Below are 21,023 nucleotides of genomic sequence, written 5' to 3' on the forward strand. Positions count from 1 at the left end.
TATCTGTGATACTCCTTCATTCCAAATGTTTCTCTGAACTTGTGTGATTTTGTATGTAAAGAGCACCTTCCATTCAAAAACTGAGTCAGCACACTATAATATAATATAATATATCACCCCCTCAGAAGTAGAATAAGAACATTAAAGTTCAGTGACATTCATAATTAAAATATTCAAGATGGGAGACAAATGTGAATTATTAACACTGCTTTATTTTTAACAGGATTACATCACATACAGTGAACTGCTGGCCCATTAACAGAAAAATCTACACTAATAACACTCATGTCATGTGCCTTATAACTGTATTCACTTGTAGAAAAATTACTGTATATGCTCATGACTGTAGAAAATTATGAAGCCACCAACAGCATTGATGCTAGAAATATTCCTGGTTTGCCATTATTTGTTTTGATACATCTGATGCAAAGTATAGAAGTTTTGCAAGTTATTAATAGTTAAATTAAATACTTTAGGTCCTCTCTCTAATTCTAACTTTGATCTTCTTGATTCTTAATAGACTGAATAATGAAACCAATCATGACAAAAACCAACTGCAGAAGCAAGGCAAATTCTATAATGGTTCATAAAATTAACATCATCTTGAAAACAAAGATGACAAAGACTGAATGCAACAATAACATTCAACAGAAAGTAAAATAATATTGTTACTCACTGAGTAGCAGCTTAAATTCAAAAAAGGTAAAGAAAAAGCAGTAATCAATCAATCTAAATTAGACCTTTATAGTGTAAAATTTAAGGACCTATGCGTACGATTTAGTTGCAGCGACAAGGTTGCAGATTGCAACAAACTGAATACCCTTCCCCTTCCAAGCGTGTAGGAGAACCTATGGTGGCTGCAAAACTCACTTTACATTGTAAAGTGATAGAGACTTGAGAGCCATAATGACATTTTTATCAATCAGCAAAACCACTTTGTTTTCCATGATAATCATTTTACAGTAGAGATAAAAGGCATACTGTACACAGCAGCTGCGGCTACAACACTTTTGACAGAATAATGAACAGTGATTACGGACGCACATTAATTGCACTAAGTTCCTTTAATTCCCTGCAGGATTCCTGAGTGAATAAATAGCTTTTACACTCACATCATCAGTGCAGCTCAGGATGACATGTGGCAACTTTGAGTATTATCTTTTTAAACTCAATGAGATGATAATTGGAAATTAAATGAATACTGAAAAATAATCCATACTCTGTTAATTAGCTCAGAGCTTATACATACATTTCAGTCAGATAAACCTCATCAGGCCTTCATTTCTCTCTACAAGGCTTTTTTGTTCACGCTATCTGTACTTTTTCTGTCTGCTGTGGCAGCAAAAACGTTACTTTCTCTGATTTAAAGCGCATCACTCTTAACATGTTACACTGAACATGTTGAAGACAAGGCAATGGAATTTAAAAAGCATGGCTTATGGCTTTTTATTCGTTTCAGCTCATATCTCATATTAAATATTTCTGTCAGGGTTCTGATAATGCTGCATGTGATTGACTTGTTATTATAATTTTTGCCTCTTTCATGTAAATGCGTTCATAACTGGACTGGTAAACCCAGAATTGCCTGAGCCAGTTGATACCTTCATGATACTGCTTATCCACATTACCAATGTTGCTGAGTCTAAGTTGAACTTGCTTTGTGATACAGGCCCCTGTATGTGCAACACCACAACAAGTGCAGTCAGATACAAAGGCACAGATACCAAGGTCTCCTCCGATCTATGGATTCAACCCCTTAAGTAACTCCAGACTGCAAAGTGACATGAGGAGGAGATGGCTGAGCTGCAAACACCTAACTCAGAGGGAACTACTTTTTTAACATCTGTGTATTTTATTGAAATGTGCAAAATTATCAGTTATAATCATGTAAACAATCAGGAATTCCCCTGTGGATTACGAGTCTGATTCAAAGTCTGTCACAGAGGACCATCGCCACACCGACAGCAGAGTCCGCGTTCTGTCCGTAAACCACCGGCTGAGGAAACGCCCTCTCCACTTCCTGCCTGAGCACCTCATTGCGAGCGAGGGCGCTCCCACTGCCTACGATCCTGCTGACCCCGGCCTGCTGCAGACGCTCAGCGGGCATCATGGAGGTGATGTTGTCCAGGACTCCGTGGCACAGTGCCCTGGTCACGTGACCCAGAGACAGATTGGAGGCAGAGATGTCGGTCACCTGACCCAGGCAGAGAGGGTTGTGTCTCTCTCCCAGGATGGTAGGACTCACCCTCAGGTCACTTGTTTCCTGGTTCAGAGCGCTACAAATCAGCTTCTCATATAGGCAAGGCTCATTCAGCTCCGCACCTGTGAGATATAAGAGGGAGAAAGTCGACGTATGAATGAAATGATTTTATATCTACAGAGCCTGGTTTTAATAGCTTTAAACAAGATGCAGGAGTTTGGAGAGTCAGACATTTGATTCAGTACACATCTGACCAGGCTGGTTCAGTTGTTGAGTGCTTATTTCCAGAATTAAATCTTAAAACTGAGCTTGTGAGATGTACTCAAGTGCAGAATTTAAGCCACTAGAATTTACAGTAACCTCATCAGTGAAGTACATTTCATGCTCTGAAATATCACTAACATTCAGTTGCATGTGTGGATAAAATGGTACTTACCAAGCTCTTTCATCCAGGCAGTGAGCATCTCCACAAAAGTGGCCAGCACATTCCCTCCGTTGAGTGACGCTGCCACTGCCAGGTAAGAGGAGTCGAAGTACGGGAAGAAGGAGATGGAGGAGGCAGGCTGAGGAGAGTCTGGAGGTTTGAAGTCAGCTGGCATGGCGTAGGTCAGCTGGGCTGAGGTGCTGATGTTAAGGACTAGGAAATTAGAAAAAGGATACAGACAGTTATCTAAGGAATATGAACTAACAGAAACAATCTGACATGCAAGAGACATTGATGGTGGGAACACCCGTAATCCATAATGTATTTGTTTTCTGTGTGCTGGTTACTCTGGTTAGCTGCAAAACACCTATTTTAAATTATTCTCATATTTCCATCACAATGCTGATACACTGATCAAATGTTTTCATTACAAAAAACGTATCTATAATAAATTAAAGCATTATCAGTGAATTAGTAGATGAGATCTAATGGATGCAACATTGTCGTCACAAAACAACGGCACGGTGCAGTCGCAATGGATTCTTTCATTTGAACTGAATAAAGTGTAAAAGGAGTGATGAATGCAGTGCATAAAGTGTGATCTCAGCCTAAGAGAGATGACTGGACTTCCTGTTTCACCTGCATCTGTCCGCGCACTCATGCAGGAGTAGACAGAGCACTGGAAGTCTCCCATGGCGGCCCCTACTGGCGTACCAGCAGGGATGCCGTGCCAGTCAGAGCACGTCTTTCCCGCCAAGCCACCAGATGGCACACACTGAGGTAGCAGGTGCAAAGGGAAGCCGGTACCCTTCAGACTAGAGCATGCACACACAGAGCGGCTGGTTATGTAGGTTATACACGACACCTCCAAGATTGTAATGAACTGTGTTAAGTGGTTGCAGTTTAAACTCCAGGCAGGTAAACTACAGAACATTTATCTCGCATTTAGTACTTCTACTGACACCACATGCTTTAGCACGTAAATGAAGCATGTTACATACATGTCTGTATTCCACTGGTTGGAGGAGGTGTTGAAGAAGCCCCAGCTGGCTGCATTCTGAGGCGTCATCACACATCCGTCCAGACCACACAACATGGACACCACATAGTCCTGGATGGTACCTGCAGCTGTGAAGTCCTCAAGGAACTTGGGCCTGCAGCGAAACCACACATCATTAGATTTCACTGTGTGATTAGCAGGAATGTATGCAGTCAAAGTGGTGCAGGGGGCTCTAAATGAGGTTTTGAAAAAGTGGGTGCCAACCTGTGTTTCATGTACCAGAGGATTGTTGCACAGCCAAACCCCGTGGCTACGCTGAGATGTGAGTCTGGTTGTGGCAGAGAGGACAGGAAGCTACTGCTGCAGCGTCCGTCCTGCCAGGTGATCAGCTGACTGGCATCTCTAGCTGTGAAGAAGTCTCCGTTGGACCAGTCACAACCTGCGAGAAGCAAGAAATATGGACAAAAAAAGATAGCAGACCTTAACTTCAGCCTTTAGCCAAACAAAATAAGTAATATCTGACGTAATGGTTTTAGTTTTGTATTGATACTAAAACCTGTTGCACAGATTTTCTTGATAGATGAAGCTAAGGATTCAACCAGCAGAGGGCAACATAGTTTCTCATCAAACCTTGATGAGATGAGGCTTCATTGCAAAGCAAGTTAAGACAGAGGTCATAACTTGCTTTGGACCGCCATTAACTTTTTATTTTTGATGTAAGAAGAGAAATCTCTTTCTCACTTACTTACTTACTTACTTACTTAATCCATATTTTTAAAAAAACATCTTAAGGTCATCAATATTTCAAACTGGATAACTGCCATAATTCAGCAATCTGAAAACACTGCTCTCTTCTTAAACTCCCATGGCTATTTCTTAAAGCCTGTGGTCTGTTTAAACATTATGTGAACTGTGGAGCCAAAACTGTGAATTATCTTTAGGTACAAGAGGTTTGTTAAGGGTTAACTTCATCTAGAGGAAACACATTTATTACATTAACTGATCTGTATAAAAATACATACAGTATGAAGCAGGGGACGGCCTTTTGCTTAGATTTTAACACTCTGAACAACACTTTCAAAATATGTTGGATGAAATAGTTTATGATACATGGATGTGGAATTTTAATCTCCATTGCACATGTTCATATGGAGACTTGAAGTAACAACGTGTAGACTTGTTAGAAACATTGTCTTTGATTTCCATTGGCAGTTTCCACCCTCTGTCTCATGACCAGATTAACAAGTAACACTGAGGGGCCCTGAGGCAATCTGTCCCCTGCTAACACAATAGATACTGAAATAGTAATGCAAATTAAAAGGGAGAAGAATGAGACACAATGGACACTATGAAGACATAAACAAGTTAAAAAGCTTAATTTATTAGCACCTTTGGAAATAGCTTAAACTTCAACTGAGGATCTGTAAAGCTGCCATTTCATAATGATGTTAAAAAAAAACATTAAATCAATTGTAAAAACTGGGACCCTCACATCAGGGTGTATAATGAGGGACCCTTATTAGGGGCCCCTTCCATGGAACAGAAGAATAAAGACCATTTTACGCAAGTATAGATGGATGACCAGATGCTGCAGGCTTTAATATGGAGAGCTCTCTGTCATGAGCCCTGCATGCTTCTGGGGCCGGGGGCCCTCTTTATTTCAGGGTCATGGTTCATTATGGAATTTCATGTAGGGTTTTTGACTTATGTGCATAAACACAGATTCTGATTAAATTTACATATGTATCTACATTTTGGGGCCCAGGACCATCAAACACACTTTACCTTGTCCTCTCTAATTATTTTACATTTTTCTATGTTAAATTAAACATTTTCTTCTGCTCAAACTACTCATGTAACACAGAGCTGCTGTTACACAGTTAACCACACATTGTTATGAAATGTCACAGCAGGCAGACAGTTGTCTTACCGCTCTTTGCTTTCCAGAATAAAACTCCGTGCATCTGTCCAGACAGCCCGATGCTGCGGACATGCTGCAGTTTGTCTCTGGGCAGCAGGCCGACGCACCGGTTCAGAGTGTCTATGATACGGACAGTATCCTGTTCTTTGGCCTGTGTAGCAGGGAAACGTAGCCAGGTTACACATAGGACACACAGGAAACACACACACACACACACACAGAGAGAGAGAGAGAGAGAGAGAGAGAGAGAGAGAGAGAGAGAGAGAGAGAGAGAGAGAGAGAGAGAGAGAGAGAGATTTGCTCAGCTATCGTTGTTAGGACATTGCATTGACTTCCATTCATTGTGGAACAGTCATATCTATCTCTAACCTAACCTCAATGAGGACCTCAGAAATTAAGTTTTGCCTCATCAGGACCGGGTTTTGGTCCCCATGAGGACTATGGTCCCAACAAGGTCGGTGTTTATATCGGAAAAAGTCTCAATGAGGTAACACACACACACATACACACACACACACGGTGTTTAGTTTACTTAGCTGCAGGGCAAAGTTGTGAAGCACGTGAACGCACTCACCTTTATCCCGCTACTATCGCTTATATCAGACGTGGTTGGTATCGAGTGACTCGCAGCCACAGATCTGGATTCACTGTCTAATAAAACCGCTTTAATCGAGGTGGTTCCCACGTCTAGTCCCAAGATATATGCAGCCATGACAGCTGCTGTTTTTGGCTCTGTGTGTTTCTGCTGAACGACATCATGAGGCAAAGTCAACACTGGTGCGTTTACGTGCAAGTAGGGAATCGGACATTCCCAATTTAGTTGGTTGTAACTACTTCAAACCAAATAGTTCCAGTGATAAACTTTGGAAAAATTAAGAACAAAAAACTTAATAATTGTTTTTGCTTGCACCATTGACTCGAAGAGAAAAGAAATTACTGGCTCCAACAAAGAGGCTATTATAATAGCACCTCTGACAGATTAGTAGTAGTCTATTTAGCTATAATTCCTAATATAATATCTAATTTCTTTCTCATTGTGGACATTTCGTCTTGCCAAATGCTGTACAATATAAACACTGTATTCCAGGTGTGTGCTGGCTCTCTGCCATGTCATGCAGGAACACCTGAATGCATTGAAGTCATTACTCATTTTATCATTTACACCAATGAGTGTTTCCTGTTATAACAAGTCAAAATGTTCTCTATCAGAAAAGTGGGCCTACATTGCCTGTCTGAGGGTACACTACAGCTTTGTCAGTTTTGCTGTTGTGGTTTATTGATCTATGAGATCCAGATTAAGGGAGCCCAGAATAATATCTGGCTACTATAATATTTGTGTCTGATATAGTTTTTCCACACACACACACACACACAAAAACAAAAACAAAACAAAACAAAAAACACTTCTATTGTCTTGTTAAAATCCTTAGAATTACATCTACTCCTTCTCCCTCATTACAAATTCCAAACTCTACGAGTGTGCAAATATTTTTCATTTCAGAAATTTAACTGTTGGACACAAGATGTCTCCTACTTCACTGTGAAGTTATTCTCAGTGTTTGTGCACTGGAGGCTTCAAGTTTCCACATCACACTTGTGTAAGTTTCATACTGCATTCCACAGCTTCACGAGGATGAGTTATGTTGTGACAGAGATTGTGTTGTAGCCGTTGCATGGCTGATATCAGCAACAGCCAACTCCATATCCTGTACAGCAGTGTTTTAACAGTAGGCTTGGATGTGTTTCTCAACACAAGTACATGAAGCATTAAACTGAAACAGCAACAGTTAAAAATTTTCTTATTTATTGCTTCCAAGTGCAGTTCTTTAAAAACATTTTCACTTTGAATGTGTGCTGACAAAATAATTTCTCTCATAATCCAACATTAATTAACTATATTTTGCTGACACGGAGGACTTCCAACAGTTGCAGTCTAGTGCCTCAAGAGGGTGACAAGTGTTCACCATGGACAGTGATCAGATCAGCCATAATTAACGCCTGGCAAAAGGAATGAGACACAGACAATAAAAGGAGACATTGCTATAGGATACAGAAGTCAGTTCATATTAAACAGTTTAAAGGAGGATACAATAACTGCATAGAAGAGTTCAGGCATGCAAGCTTTCACTCCATGTTGTATTTAATGGGGAAAAGTTCATGAAATCTGTGTCAGTGGTGTAACACTCTGTAAGATGTAGAACACAGTATCATGCATTGTAGTATATGTAATTCAGAGAGGGAGACATAAAGAAATATAGTGCATGAGACAGGGCAGGAATGAAGTTTAAAAATCACCACTGAGCTCAGGACAGGACTCCAGGGAAATCAGAAGGGGGTTGATAGGTTATATGATACAGACAGGATTAGGAAATAGGGTGTGTTTTGGGGGGGGGGGGGGGGGGGGTGTTTTCTTTGTTTGTTTTTCTGTAGACCAATCAGTACTCAGGTGATCTAATGCCATGAATCTACACAGTCCAATACAGTAGGTGGCGGTATGCATCTTTAAAGTTGATTTGCGATCCACCAATAACCACAAAGAAGAAGAATACCAAGGACAGTGGCACAGGCCCCTTTTCCCCTATTTTAAAGCTGAAATTTCCCACTATGGACTGTGATAGGAAACGCACCGCATGGTCGCCTCCCGTTTGATGATTCCCACAACGCACTGCGAAGGAACATGGCCGACTATGTCGTCTAAACTAGAATGAATGTAATATCTCTGAGCAATACCGACTGACACTCCATCAAAACAACCCAAAATCCACGTCTATTAAGTCATTCTTACAGATTATGTCCGCGTGATCGCGCTGTGAGGAGCCGACAAGTCCCTGCGTTTATCTCCGGTAAGAAGTTGCCATCATTAACGTCGCTGTTAGCATATTAGCATGTTAGCGCTGGTGTGGCGAGAATGTCGAAATCATGCAGTTAGTGTGCTGTAAAGTTTAGTTTAATTACTCCTTTCTCTACCACAGTCTCGTCCGCCTTTGTCTCTTCTGCTGTTAAATGGGCCCGTTTCTGTCAGTAGAATAAGGCTGTTAATGTGCCAATTATTTGCTTTATTGTGGCCAGTAACGTCAGCAAAGCTAACATCGAGGATCGATATTCTTTTTCACTCGTATTATTGGGGCTTTAATTTAATGAGACTGCTGTTGAGTTCTTTGTCATAGTTAATCTGTTATTATATCCAAGGGAAGGTATTAACAGTAAGCCCGTTGACATGTTAAAGGCCTGTACAAAATGCTGTTGTAATGGCCTTGCTGACAAGTGAAGGACTGAACTCCTTTAAGTACTGTAGGTTAAAAACATAACAACAATACTGCTATGTAAAAACATTCCTGTCCTGCATTCAAAATCTTACTTAAGTAAACACACTGACGTATTCTCAGCAAAATATATAAAGACTTAAAAGTAAAAGGTTCTCTTCATGCGGCTGACTGGCTCCCATCAATGTTATCATATATTATAATTATTATTATCACTGATACATTAATGTCAAAGCATTTAAATTTGTAGCCGGTTGAGGTTTTTCTAAATCCTCATGGCTACAATTAGTGAATGTTTTTCTAAACCCTGGTTAAACATTATGTGAACTATTATCTTTAGAGACAGGAGGGATTGTTAAGGGTTAAATTTATCTATAAGAATCACACTTTTTACATTAACTGATCTGTGATAATAAAAAATACAAACCCTACAGTATATGACATCATGTGACTTCAACCTCATTAGTTACAATTCAGTATTTTAATCTATAACAATGGATTGTATTATATAACCTGTGTAAAATCTAAAGGTGCAAATGAGTTAGTCATCCCATCTGTTAAAGAAATAAAGTGGAGTACAGTAGAATTGACAAGTAGGCTACATTATTTGCCTAGTATAGAGCAGCATAAAACTAAAGTACTGAAATTACAAGTGCTTCAAAACTGTACTTAAGTACATTTGAGTAGATGTACCTAGTTTGTATTGTTAACATGTCTGAATCTCTCCTGTTGCAGCAGCACCTTCCTGTGACACACGACCAGAGCCAACATGGCAGGAGTTGTAGCCAAGCGTGAGGGACCACAGTTCATCAGCGAAGTGGCCGTGAGGGGTAACGCCGCCGTGCTGGACTACTGCCGCACCTCCGTATCCGCTCTGTCCGGCGCGACAGCTGGCATCCTGGGGCTGACAGGACTGTATGGCTTCATTTTTTATTTCCTCTCGGCGTTTCTCCTCTCTCTGCTGCTCATCCTCAAGGCTGGACGGCGGTGGAACAAATGCTTTAAATCCAGGCGGCTGCTCTTCACTGGAGGGCTCGTCGGAGGTCTATTCACTTATGTCCTGTTCTGGACTTTCCTCTATGGAATGGTGCATGTGTACTAAAAATGATCCACCGCAAATAACCTGATTTATCCCCAACTAATGCTTAGTAAACCAATAATATTGTCTGTCCTGCTGTTTGTAGATAAGCCATTAGTGAAAGACTTGATTTTTCCAGTATGAACTGTTGATACAGTGGAGGATGTGTCAATAATTGCCATTTGCAGAATAAACTGTCCTCCTATCCCTCCTGCTTCACACTTAGCAGTGACTATGAACTTGTTTAACCTGTAACTCACGGTTTTTTGCTCAGCATCATCAGTGCCAGGATGAGAGCCACAGCTATTATGTCGGTTGTAGTGTAACATAGATCAAAACAGATTACATCATCACAAGGTGTAAGCCCTTGGCATTACATTTCATGTACAATACTATTGTTAGAATAAAATAAATGTGATTACTGATTGGAATAAATACCTCTGTACAACTTGTTTGCACTCATTATTAATCCGTTTGTCTTTCAGGTATAGAGACAATTGTTGGCATCATGAAATAAACAATACATTTGTTTCAAACAGTAGAGACTATTCAAATAAATAAAAAGGAGAACAACAAACAGGAAGAAGAGTCCATGCACTTCAATTTCTTGCACCATTCATTATCAACCAGTACATCAACAGAGAACTCGTCCACTTGCGGTAGACCCGTAGCACACGACACACTGCATTCCACAGCTTCACGAGGACGAGTTATGTTGTGACAGAGATTGTGTTGTAGTCGTTGCATGGCAGATATCAGCAACAGCCAACTCGATATCCCGTACAGCAGTGTTTTAACAGTACGCTCAGATGCGCTTCACAACACAGGTACATGAAGCATTAAACCGAAACACCAACAGTTAAGACCGTTCACATTTTCTTACATATTGCTTCCGAGTGCAGTTCTTTAAAAACATTTTCACTTTGAATGCATGCTGACAAAATAGTAAATCTCATAATCAGACATTAATTCACTATATTTTGCTGACCAATTTAGCCGAATCTATTTATTTAACCTTATTCAAGCCTGCATTTTAGATCCATAGTGAAGATTTTACATAATCATAAAGGGCTGCATTTTCTTCAATTCAATGAAAGCATCATATCCAGTGATTTTATAATTCTGTCTAAAAACTAAGGTCCGTCATGTTACTTTAACTGGAAATGCTTAATTAGTCTGATCAACAGCCAAAAAAGCTAAAAGTATTGTGTTTATGACATGAAATAAAGATGTACGATGGATTATTTGCATTTCTGAGGAAGCAAATGTTTGGCAGATCCCTTAGTCTTAGATGAGTAATTTATATATCACTCTGTTAATTGTGTCAGCATTATCACAGTACGTTTTCATATCATCATTTATGGATAATATGGATAATCTCCCACATCCCACCTTTGGATCCTGACCCAGCCACTGAAAACCACCTTCCTCCCTGTGTATCTACATCAGTGTCCTGTCCTAGATGCACAGTGCAGGACGTTGAAGACTCTCTGGACCGACATATCTTCACTCAGGCTAGTGTCATGCCAGCATTCGTGCCAGTAGGTGAGAAGCGGACATCGGTCCGATTTTTGGTTCCACCTCCTGCAACATAACCGAAGATCACTGCGGGTGATTTGTCTCTGCAAATTTTAATTGTGTGAAGAGAAAGTGATGTGATGCTTTGTCTGTGCACCTTGTGGGGAGAGAATGGCGGAGTATCGCTGTCCTGTGTTGCGTGGAATGGTGGGACCCCGGTTGTCCACAGGTGGCTGGTTCTCCACGGTGGGAGATCCCTCAGTGAGTTCAGTTTCGTCTGGCTTTTTGATAGAGTTGATGGCCTCTTTCTCTGCAGCTGGTTTCCTGGTTCTCCTTTCCCGGTGCCCTGTCTTCCCATCCTTGGGTTTGGTCCGGTCTCTCCTGTTGTATGCAGTAAACCAGAGATGAGCCAGTAAATGTGATGATCAAGTTTGATCAAAAAGCTCCAGCATTAACATTAGTGTAAATGCAGCAAATCATACTTGAAGTTGATGATTTCAAACTTCCTCTCTCGATAGAAGAAGCTCGTGTTCATCATGTACAGCAGTATCATATCACAAGCAAACGCTCCCTGAAAGAAAGAAAACATTTCCAACTGGATTTTCCGGAGAATCATTATGTTACTGGTGATCATGCAGCTAGTGGTAGGATGATATTTTTCAAACTTCAGGCATCTCAGTAATTACACACCAATTATCCACTGACACATCATCAGAATATTTTAATAAATTACTCACTGCACCAAGCAGAGCAACTCCCGAGCCAATGGCAATTACTGTGGGAACAATATTGAATTTCCCAGCCTGTGAAACAAAATCAGGCATTCACTGCAATGACCATTACCAGTGTTAAACTGTATTTTGTCACCCTTCAGATTCTGTGACCTGTAGTGTTGAAAGAAGTGCTCTGATCCTTTACTAAAGTAAAAGTATCAATACCACAATGTAAAAATACTTAATGACACTTAAGGTACTTCAAGTAAATTTAGCTGGTAATAGTTCTATACTTTTACTTAAGGTTGCAGGATTTTTACTTGTATGAAGTATATTTACATTGTGGCATTGATACTTTTACTTAAGAAAAGGATCTGAGTTCTTCTTCCAACACCACAGGTCACAGAATCTGATGGGTCACGAAATACAGTGTAACACCCAAATCATGTATTTCCCTTAGAACAAAATGTCCAGATCACTGTCATACCTGGCCAATGACCATTATATCGAAACGAATCCCATACACTTTGAACAAAGTGCGATTGGTTGTACCATTTTGATCCTTGTAATACCTGGCATATCTGCAGGGTAAGAAATTTTGTTGATTTAAAGCGTGAAGGGTAAACAAAACAGGGACAGGGGGCTGACAGATATCCGTCTTGTTAAATGGGGGGACATACCTGAAGTTGTATCCTGATTTAGTGGAGTTGTCTAAACGGGTGAAGCTGTACTGTGGATTACACTCTGAAGAGTCTTTGTCCAGATCACAGTTCCAGTCAATAACAATACCAACAGACCCACCCTGACAGACATAAACAGAGACTTTGTGAGTATTAGAACTCACACATGTCTTAAGTATAATGACGCACATTATGTTTGTTTCCTTTAAATTCAAAACTTCATGTCTTGTTACCCTTCTTATTCTTTAGAACCACTCAAGTGTTTTCAGTCAGGTTGAAGGAGAGCGGAGCTGTGCTGGGAGTCACATGATGCCACCAAACTTCATGAATTATTATCAATAGGCAGACGTTTTGACTTGTCATAGCAGGAAAGCACAGGGGTACTAATAATATCAACAATGGCACTGTTCTATATAAGTGTCCCAGTAAGCCGTGACAGTGTGCCAGTATGCACAATACCAGTAGAAAGCAACTAAATTGAATTCAGACACAATTAATTTGATTATTTACAACTGTTGCTTTTCCTACTGTGACATGTCAAAAGGTCTGCTGTGAAAAAGGCCTATGATGACGGTGGAAATGGTCCCACCCTAACAGGTACAGCTGTCAATCAAGCTCACTCTACACGGGACCACATGATCGTTACAAGAGGTCTAATCAGACAACTTAAGTGAAAACACCTGTGTGGGTAAACTATCAATGTGTTGGGGCTTTAAGAAATGCATCAAGATAACCCCTGAGCTTGAAGGCTCATGTTGGCCTTGGAAATAGCAGTTTGCCAAAAAAAAAAAAAGGTCCATTTGCTTAGTTATTCTGGAGCTTTCAGCCCTATCTTGTGGCCTTCATCAGCAGATAAAATTTTTAATTGAGATGTTATCACATGACCTGAGTACAGAATTTACTTTTTTATTTTATTTTTTATTCATAGGACTATCTGTAATCATGTCAGTCATGACAGTCACATAATAACTACTAACCATCTCCATGACAACTGAGCAACTTCCACCCACTGATAAAGGCCACAAGATTTGGCTGAAAGCTATGGAAAACCAAGCAGGTGAATTTTGACTTTTTTTTTTTTTTTTTTTTGCTAAAAAAGATCCCTTTTCTTAGGATTGTTGCACAACCACTCTGATTTCCACTAAAACTGAAATCACATTACTTAAAAACCATAGATACCAATATGGCTGCCCAGCATCCTTGTCAATAATGGGAATGATGTAATGATTTGACAAGAAGTAAAGAAATAGACACTTACTGTATTTTGAGTTTTTCTGAAGTGATTACTGTGATCATGAGCAGTTCAAATGCATTTCCATAATTCCTAAATGTTATGGTCTATTATGGCTTATTATCAAGTTATAATTTCCTGAGCCAGGAACTGAAATCCCTCCCACACACTGTCATAATTGCCAACATTATTACACTTAGTACCTTAATAGCCATGGTTTGGAAGTCATGGCTAGCCAAGCTGACCATATGTCCGAGGCGGAAGATGGGGCAGTAAGGATCTTTGTCACTGTAGGAGCACCCCTTCAGGTAGGTGTCATTGCTGCTATTGGTGGGGTTGTCTTTGAAGTTGGACCTTAGAGGTTAAGATGGAAGACATGCATTTTACTGTCAGATTATCAGGAATGAGTCTAATTTTCACACTGACCATCATGTTTTAGGGACTTTAAATTTTACAGTTTAGTCAACCCACAGAAAAACAGACAAATAAACCTTTTACAGCAGATGGAAACAGAATCAGAAACACCTGGTCCTACCAAGTAAGAGTCAGAGAACTGCTTAACATTAAAAAGCCCTCACACACTGCAAAAACAGATATTATCATGCACAGGTATGTACATTATGACAATATACCAATTTTATTTTACACATACACACACACACACACACACACATATATATATGTGTGTGTTTGTGTGTGTGTGTGTGTGTGTGTGCCTGAATACAAATACTTTATTTGGCAAAGCCAAATAGTAAGTTTTTTATGAATATTTGTTTCATACAAATATTTTAAAAATTATTTGTTGTCAGGAAGAAAAAAAACATGTCAAATACCAGCATGCAGGTCGGTTACATCACTATCTCAGTGTCTCTCCTCTGCTCCACTGTTACGTCTATCAGCTGTTACGTGATTATGTCTATCAGCAGGTCAGAATGGGGACCTCCTTCGTCAGGTAGTTTATTTATGAATACTTATTGTAACACTTTAATTTTGTAAAATTAAAAGTGCATCTTGGTGCCATGACATTGGCACAGTGTTGGTAGTCATGTCTGGTATTTTGCTAACCTCAGTTGCTTTTGGTTGGTCAGGTGGGAAACTGCGTGCCAAGGTTTTGGTCTCAAGAACATCGCACTGAGCTTCAGTATTTTGGGGAAAAGAGAAAGGTACACAGGTACACCAGCAGAGACCGGTGTACCTGTGTACTTGAAGTCAAACAATGGCTTGAATCAGTTGAGATGGTTGTTCATTTGAGTGTGCCTTGTCCTTTTTAAAATTGGTAGAACTGTGTGGTAGCCTATACTTTGATAGAAATGATAAAATCAGTTTAAAAACTAGTATGTGTGATGTTATTGACCAGGGAAACAAACCACTTCTCTTCATCAAATAAAATATCAAAATGTTTACCATTATGAGCATTTTTATACGTTAATAGGGCAACGTATCCTGGGAGATTCAACTCATAAAATCTAAAATATACAAAATATTTTTAAAAATTTGCGTTGAAATGTTTTACTTATGTGCAAATGAGATAAGTAATAACATTAATTATTTTTTACAACTCATTCTCCACTTCTGCCTGTTTAAGGGTTAAAAACTGCAGCTTGAATAAACTCAACACACACACACAAAGAGCAGCGTATACAGCGCGTGTACGTCAATCAACCGTGACCACACCATTACACGCTCTGCTCTGAGAGCACTGAGTGCAACTGCATGTGTCACACTGTAAGACGTGTAGTGTTGCCAGCCATTTCGAGTGGTGCCCGTTAACAGGAATTTGTATTACCTGCCAATCTCCATTAAGCACGAGCATATCATAGATTAGTGAGGAAACATAAGAGAGATTGCTGTGTCATTAAAATAAGATCCTGACTGATGAATTGGCAATAGCTTGTGGCATCTCTCTGCTTTCCTGCAGGACTTGAACAAACGACAGCAGAGCGAGCAGCAGCACAGCTCCCTGGGTTAGCCCCATCCGATCTGACACCTGTCCAGAGCAAGGCCCGCTGTCAAGGACGTCTCAGATGACTGTTTCACTGTCTCACTGAGTGCAATGCACAGGCTGGTATAAATAGAAGGCTTTCTGCACCCTAAAGTTATTTAAAGCAGCCATTGGGACACGTATATCCCCTCAGCCCACTCAGTCAGCTATGTCACGGTGCCTTTAAACCGTAAGCACACCACCAATCAGCACCACTTAAAGACACTTACTTGGAGAATTCAAACTTTGGAAACCGGATGAAATTCTTGATGAAGACGGTGAAGTTTTCGGCTTCGCTCAGTAGAGGCTCTCTGGAAGTGAAAGACACATGCAGCTGTGTGCAAAAGACAGAAACAAATGTGGCCGCCAGGGTGTTTTAGTAATAAATAGAAGCTGTGAAATGTCTCGGTCCCTGTGAGGTATCAGAGCGAGTGTCAATGTAGTAGCACAAAATGGCACATTTCCAAGGTTCTGCAAAGGAAGAGGGATTCTCACTCGGGTCTCTTTTTGTATTCAACAGGACACCAAGCTTGAATCTCACAGGTCCCAGTGTCGTTTATACACAACCCGGTCTTGACTCCTGACAGAGAGAGCAAAGATTACTGTTGGGTGAGGCTTCCTAAATAAGACAAACTGGAACACTGAAACATATATAACAATTATTTATTGGAGTATGTTGTTGAAACCCAAAAATATAACTGAGGTATTGAAATGTAATAACTTTGTGAATAACCAAACCACAACATAAACATATTAAATAAATAAAAATATTCTTAAACAGTATATAATTATGAATAAATAATACTATCATTCTTTTCATCATACAGAGCCTAGAGGAGATGCTCAATGACCAATATGAAAGATCACCTAGATGAAAATGTAAACCTGCAATTGAGGCTAAAATATGAAAAAGTATTTAAAGCTTTTCAAGGCTTTCACATGACTACAGTGCAATAAATGCTCCTCACCATGGCCGGCTTTTACAGTCTCCCCCTCGATGCAGTCATCATCACTGTTGCATTGTCCATCTAGTACCTTGGCGCTCTGCGAGAGGTAGAAGAGATGCTACTGCATTTGAAAATCTGTGGCGACGCATTTAAAACTGAGCTCTGTGTACTCACCTCAGGGCAGCGCCCCAGCGTCTGATTGGGGGTCTCAATGTAATTTGTTACTATGAAGAACACCTGCTCACCCTACAAAATCAAATTAGGTCCACACAGTGAGTTGGAGAAGGAAAAGGTTAAACAAATTACACTCCTGAGAAGTTCAATATTGTTAAATCTGTTCAGACTGATGCTGATGCCACCTATATCCACCGAGGCAGACACTCAATAGCCTCAACTGGGGACTCTGCCATTGATATTGTTACTACGTAAACTAGGACTGCCTTTTTTAAATTAATCAGATTGATCGATAGACTCACATTTGGGGGTATGACATAGTCCTCGGGACTCCAGAGTTGACTTCCTGTCTCAGAGCTGTTGATCATTGTAACACCTTTAAGCTTGGTGATGACTGAGCTCTGGATGGTCTCTTCTTTCTCCTGGTACCCCTTTTTCACCACAAACACCCACCTGAAAAATCCATCAAACCTTCAGGATTCTCAATGCTTCACAGACTTATACTGAATATCTTACTGTATATTTCAGTATTATTGTGTTTTTGGACCTTTTTGATGTAAGTGTGATATTTGTGATCTTTTGTTGAGCAGCCTGTCTGTGGTCCGGGTTGACAGCACACGTTATAACTCATAGTAATAATTAAGTGAGTTAACAAGCATGTGGCTGATGAAAGGAGTAATGTGTGAGTGTATCCTGGATGTCATAGAATATTTTATGCTTCTCCACTGGAACTATAATGACCTTTTGCACACACACACACACACACACACACACACACACACACACACACACACACACACACACACACACACATACATGTGAGGGTGACAGCAGCATCCAGTTCATATCATGCACAAAAATACCACAAAGTTGACATGATACTGATCAATACACATGAACATGAGCAGCTCTCCACAAGCTACAGAGCCAAATATGACAGTCAGAGCAACACGCTGCCACTAAATCTGTCATCTCACAGTTTGTCTTAACTTTCACAAACAGGTAATGTTAATGTCAAACCACTCGTTGGTATTAACCCTGTCCTCCCTGTCACCTGCTTAGTTTTCATCATTTCTCTTACATACATCAGCATGACATCATGCAGTGAGGGGTGGGATAAGATTACCTCTTCTCTGTGGGGCAATTTGAGACATTAATGATTTCAGAAACACAAACAACACATATCTAAAGTGAAAGAAAGCAATGTGGTGCTGCCACTTTAACGAAGTAAAAAACCTTCGGCAAGCTCAACTATTTTTAACTTTGTGAATCACTTTCTAAAAGGTTACTTTATCCCATGCATAGCACGATTGAAAAATGGGGGGCATGCAAATGCACCTCACCCGATTATGTATCCCAGCACGGCCAGCTGGTAGAGTCTTAATAATATTCCTATTCTCTTGTTTTCGGCGATGACATATTTCGCTGTCTTGTAGTTGAGGAGAGAAACGCAGAAGCTTCCCAGGCCAGCCATTCCTCCTGCACGGTGAGCCCGACTGAGACAGACAGACAGACTGCAGCTCCCAGCTGATACAGCTGCTTCACTTGTCACACAACGGGCAAACCCATTGAGAGAGAGGGGCTGCAAAACACTGCTGACCAAACGCTGCTTGCTCCAAAAGACGACTACATGACATCTGGAGGGAGTGTCAAAATTATGTTCAGTTTTAAATCAAATTCTTTTTCACTAATATCAATTTGGGAGCCCCCAAAAAACTTTGCAAACTGATGGAAGAAGTATTCAAATCCTTCAGTAAAAGTCTTGCATTTAAAATCCCACTGAAGTATAGAAATATTACCAGCTACATTTACTTGAAGTACTTGAGTCAAAGTATTCATTTAACAGGAAATCGGACAGTGACTGATATATTACGTAGATGTTACAGCACCTTGTATTATAAGGATGAGTCAATGCATAAGCAGCATGTTATTGCTGGAGCTGCTGGAGGTGGACCTAATTTGAGCTGATTTGTGACGGTCATAAAATAAATCTGAGGGGTGTCGAGATGATAGATTGGATAGGAAAGAAGAAAAAGTATAGGTCTGCTTCATAAATGTGGATTAATTTTTCAGAACTTTTCTTTAATTTTTGCATTGTCGTGAAATATCGGAGAATTTAACCCATTTGGACTTTAAACAGTTATTTATTTGAAGCTATGTGAGGGGAAATGTCTCTTTAAATGAACTGCAAACAGCTCAGATATCTGAAACATGACAAAGAGACACAAATATACAGATATAGACTGCTTTGGGAACCACTGTTTATCTTTAATGTATAAGTTATTTTGTAATTTATGTATTTCAATCTTAAAACTAAAGCTGTCAAATAAATGTAGTGTAGTATACTTATCAGGTAGCATAAAATGAAAATATCAAGTAAAGTACAAGTACTTCAGTAAATGTACTTAGTTACTTTCCACTGGTGAGGGGAGCATGCAAGTCAGTTTTGGACTCATACATACTTATATGTGCAATATACCTTTATGTTATGATAAAAGTGGTGTTAATGTTTTGTTTTTGTTTTGTTTTTAAAGAGCTTTTTAGTAGTTGTAGTTTTTTCATGACGCACCTGTTGACCATTTCTGCACCAACAGGTAACCATCTGCAGTATAAAGGCTATACATAAAGTGAGTGAGACACATATAATACAATATCTTGATTTGTTCGTAATTATTTTTTACTACATATAACTTACGATAATATAATACAATATATTATATATTTCCTTCATACATTTGTGTTATCATTTTCATTCTGACTTAGTAGGCTCATATACTGTTATGTTGGCTACATATCCTCATAATCCTTTCATATTATTATAGTTATTATCATTTAGAATGTCCTTGCTCTGTCTCTTTAATAACATTAAAAACTCATTGAAAACACCATTTTTTTCACATTTCCTTTAACTTCCATTGAACTAATCACTTTTGTCTTTCATGTTCATTAGCTATCTGTTACTGTGTGGCCTCCAGAAATGGCTTCACATCATCTGGCAGGGCGGGTTGCTGAGCAGAAAGTCTGTCCTTGAAGCAGAGGACTCGTGTTCAAATCATGTCCCCTCTGGTCCTGAGCCAGACGCAGAATTCCCACTAGATGATCTTGACATACTAGTTGCATCCTTGGCAGACCTTTATCGTTTATTAGTGGCTGTTTCTCTTCCATGTATCTGGAGATTTCTTTCCTACCCGTAGTCATCTGCTCCTGTATCAGTACTATGGCCATGTTAACATGTTGGGAGGCCTTGGGGCAAAAAAATGTTTTGAAGGTTGTCTATTGACCTGCTGAAACACCTCATGCCTTCTATGTATTTAACTCGTTCACCTCCATATTCCCATTAAGTGCAGTGCACATGGCAGATTATACATAACAGATAGACCAGACCTCTACCTGGTATTTGTCAGTTTGAGGAAATTTAACAATAGAATATTTAGAAATATACACAGTGTGAGCAACACATTTGTTTGAGGTCTTAGAGCTAGGTTTTAAAACAGGGTGTAAAGATTAAATTATGATGCAAGACTTTTCTTAGTTAATATACTTTGTTGTTTCAAATTCCTATACATTATTTTAAACTAACTGATATGTAGTAAACTTAAGGCTTTGGGCCTTAGGGGGTCAGGGGACCTCGGCAGTTTTTGTCTGTTTTGCCTGGTTAGTAGTCCAGCCTTGATCAATACTGTCATCAATGACTTTTATCACAGTCACAGGAGGAAAACTGAGCAAGAAGACTTTAGGTCATCTTAGACACTTCTTTGTGAGTCACAAAATGAAAATGTCATGAAAATGTGTGATTCTTTATCTGAGGTACATCACTTCCTGCAGTACCCTTCTTTACAGCCCTCAGTGTCAGTAGTTTGTTGCAAAAGCAAAACACCAGCAGGCAGCTCTGA

General features: G+C 39.8%; 4 protein-coding genes across 6 annotated transcripts in view; 1 reads left to right on the top strand and 3 right to left on the bottom strand.

Moving 5' to 3' along the window:
• The window catches only part of LOC122995765 (histone-lysine N-methyltransferase 2B-like), a 398,376-nt gene that overhangs the window by 173,604 nt on the left and 203,749 nt on the right, over positions 1 to 21,023 (bottom strand). The gene's annotated exons all lie outside the window — the stretch shown is intronic.
• On the bottom strand, positions 193 to 6,317 carry shpk (sedoheptulokinase). Of its 2 annotated transcripts, none has more exons than XM_044370699.1 (7): positions 6,120 to 6,317; positions 5,555 to 5,696; positions 3,904 to 4,063; positions 3,626 to 3,778; positions 3,264 to 3,439; positions 2,637 to 2,837; positions 193 to 2,322 (listed from the first exon to the last, which is right to left on the bottom strand). In XM_044370699.1, exons 1-7 carry the CDS (start codon positions 6,255 to 6,257, stop codon positions 1,928 to 1,930), a joined length of 1,365 nt encoding a protein of 454 aa, XP_044226634.1. In that variant the 5' UTR covers positions 6,258 to 6,317; the 3' UTR covers positions 193 to 1,927. The 2 variants fall into 2 exon arrangements, with proteins under 2 accessions (XP_044226634.1, XP_044226631.1); XM_044370696.1 differs by having other exon boundaries at positions 3,889 to 4,063.
• emc6 (ER membrane protein complex subunit 6) lies at positions 5,886 to 10,334 on the top strand. 2 transcript variants are annotated; one of them, XM_044370719.1, is made up of 2 exons: positions 5,886 to 6,032; positions 9,544 to 10,334. In XM_044370719.1, the coding sequence occupies exon 2, from the start codon at positions 9,578 to 9,580 to the stop codon at positions 9,908 to 9,910; it is 333 nt and encodes a 110-aa protein (XP_044226654.1). In that variant the 5' UTR covers positions 5,886 to 6,032; positions 9,544 to 9,577; the 3' UTR covers positions 9,911 to 10,334. The 2 variants fall into 2 exon arrangements, with proteins under 2 accessions (XP_044226654.1, XP_044226653.1); XM_044370718.1 differs by lacking the exon at positions 5,886 to 6,032 and adding an exon at positions 8,145 to 8,388 and having other exon boundaries at positions 9,547 to 10,334.
• Positions 10,166 to 18,943, bottom strand: p2rx5 (purinergic receptor P2X, ligand-gated ion channel, 5). The gene is made up of 13 exons (XM_044370695.1): positions 18,474 to 18,943; positions 17,433 to 17,583; positions 17,131 to 17,202; positions 16,978 to 17,053; positions 16,505 to 16,589; positions 16,240 to 16,320; positions 14,232 to 14,382; positions 12,798 to 12,919; positions 12,605 to 12,698; positions 12,142 to 12,207; positions 11,887 to 11,975; positions 11,562 to 11,785; positions 10,166 to 11,470 (listed from the first exon to the last, which is right to left on the bottom strand). The coding sequence occupies exons 1-13, from the start codon at positions 18,602 to 18,604 to the stop codon at positions 11,397 to 11,399; spliced, it is 1,416 nt and encodes a 471-aa protein (XP_044226630.1). The 5' UTR covers positions 18,605 to 18,943; the 3' UTR covers positions 10,166 to 11,396.

This window comes from Thunnus albacares, chromosome 13, assembly GCF_914725855.1.
Source record: "Thunnus albacares chromosome 13, fThuAlb1.1, whole genome shotgun sequence".
NCBI classification, from domain to species: domain Eukaryota; kingdom Metazoa; phylum Chordata; class Actinopteri; order Scombriformes; family Scombridae; genus Thunnus; species Thunnus albacares.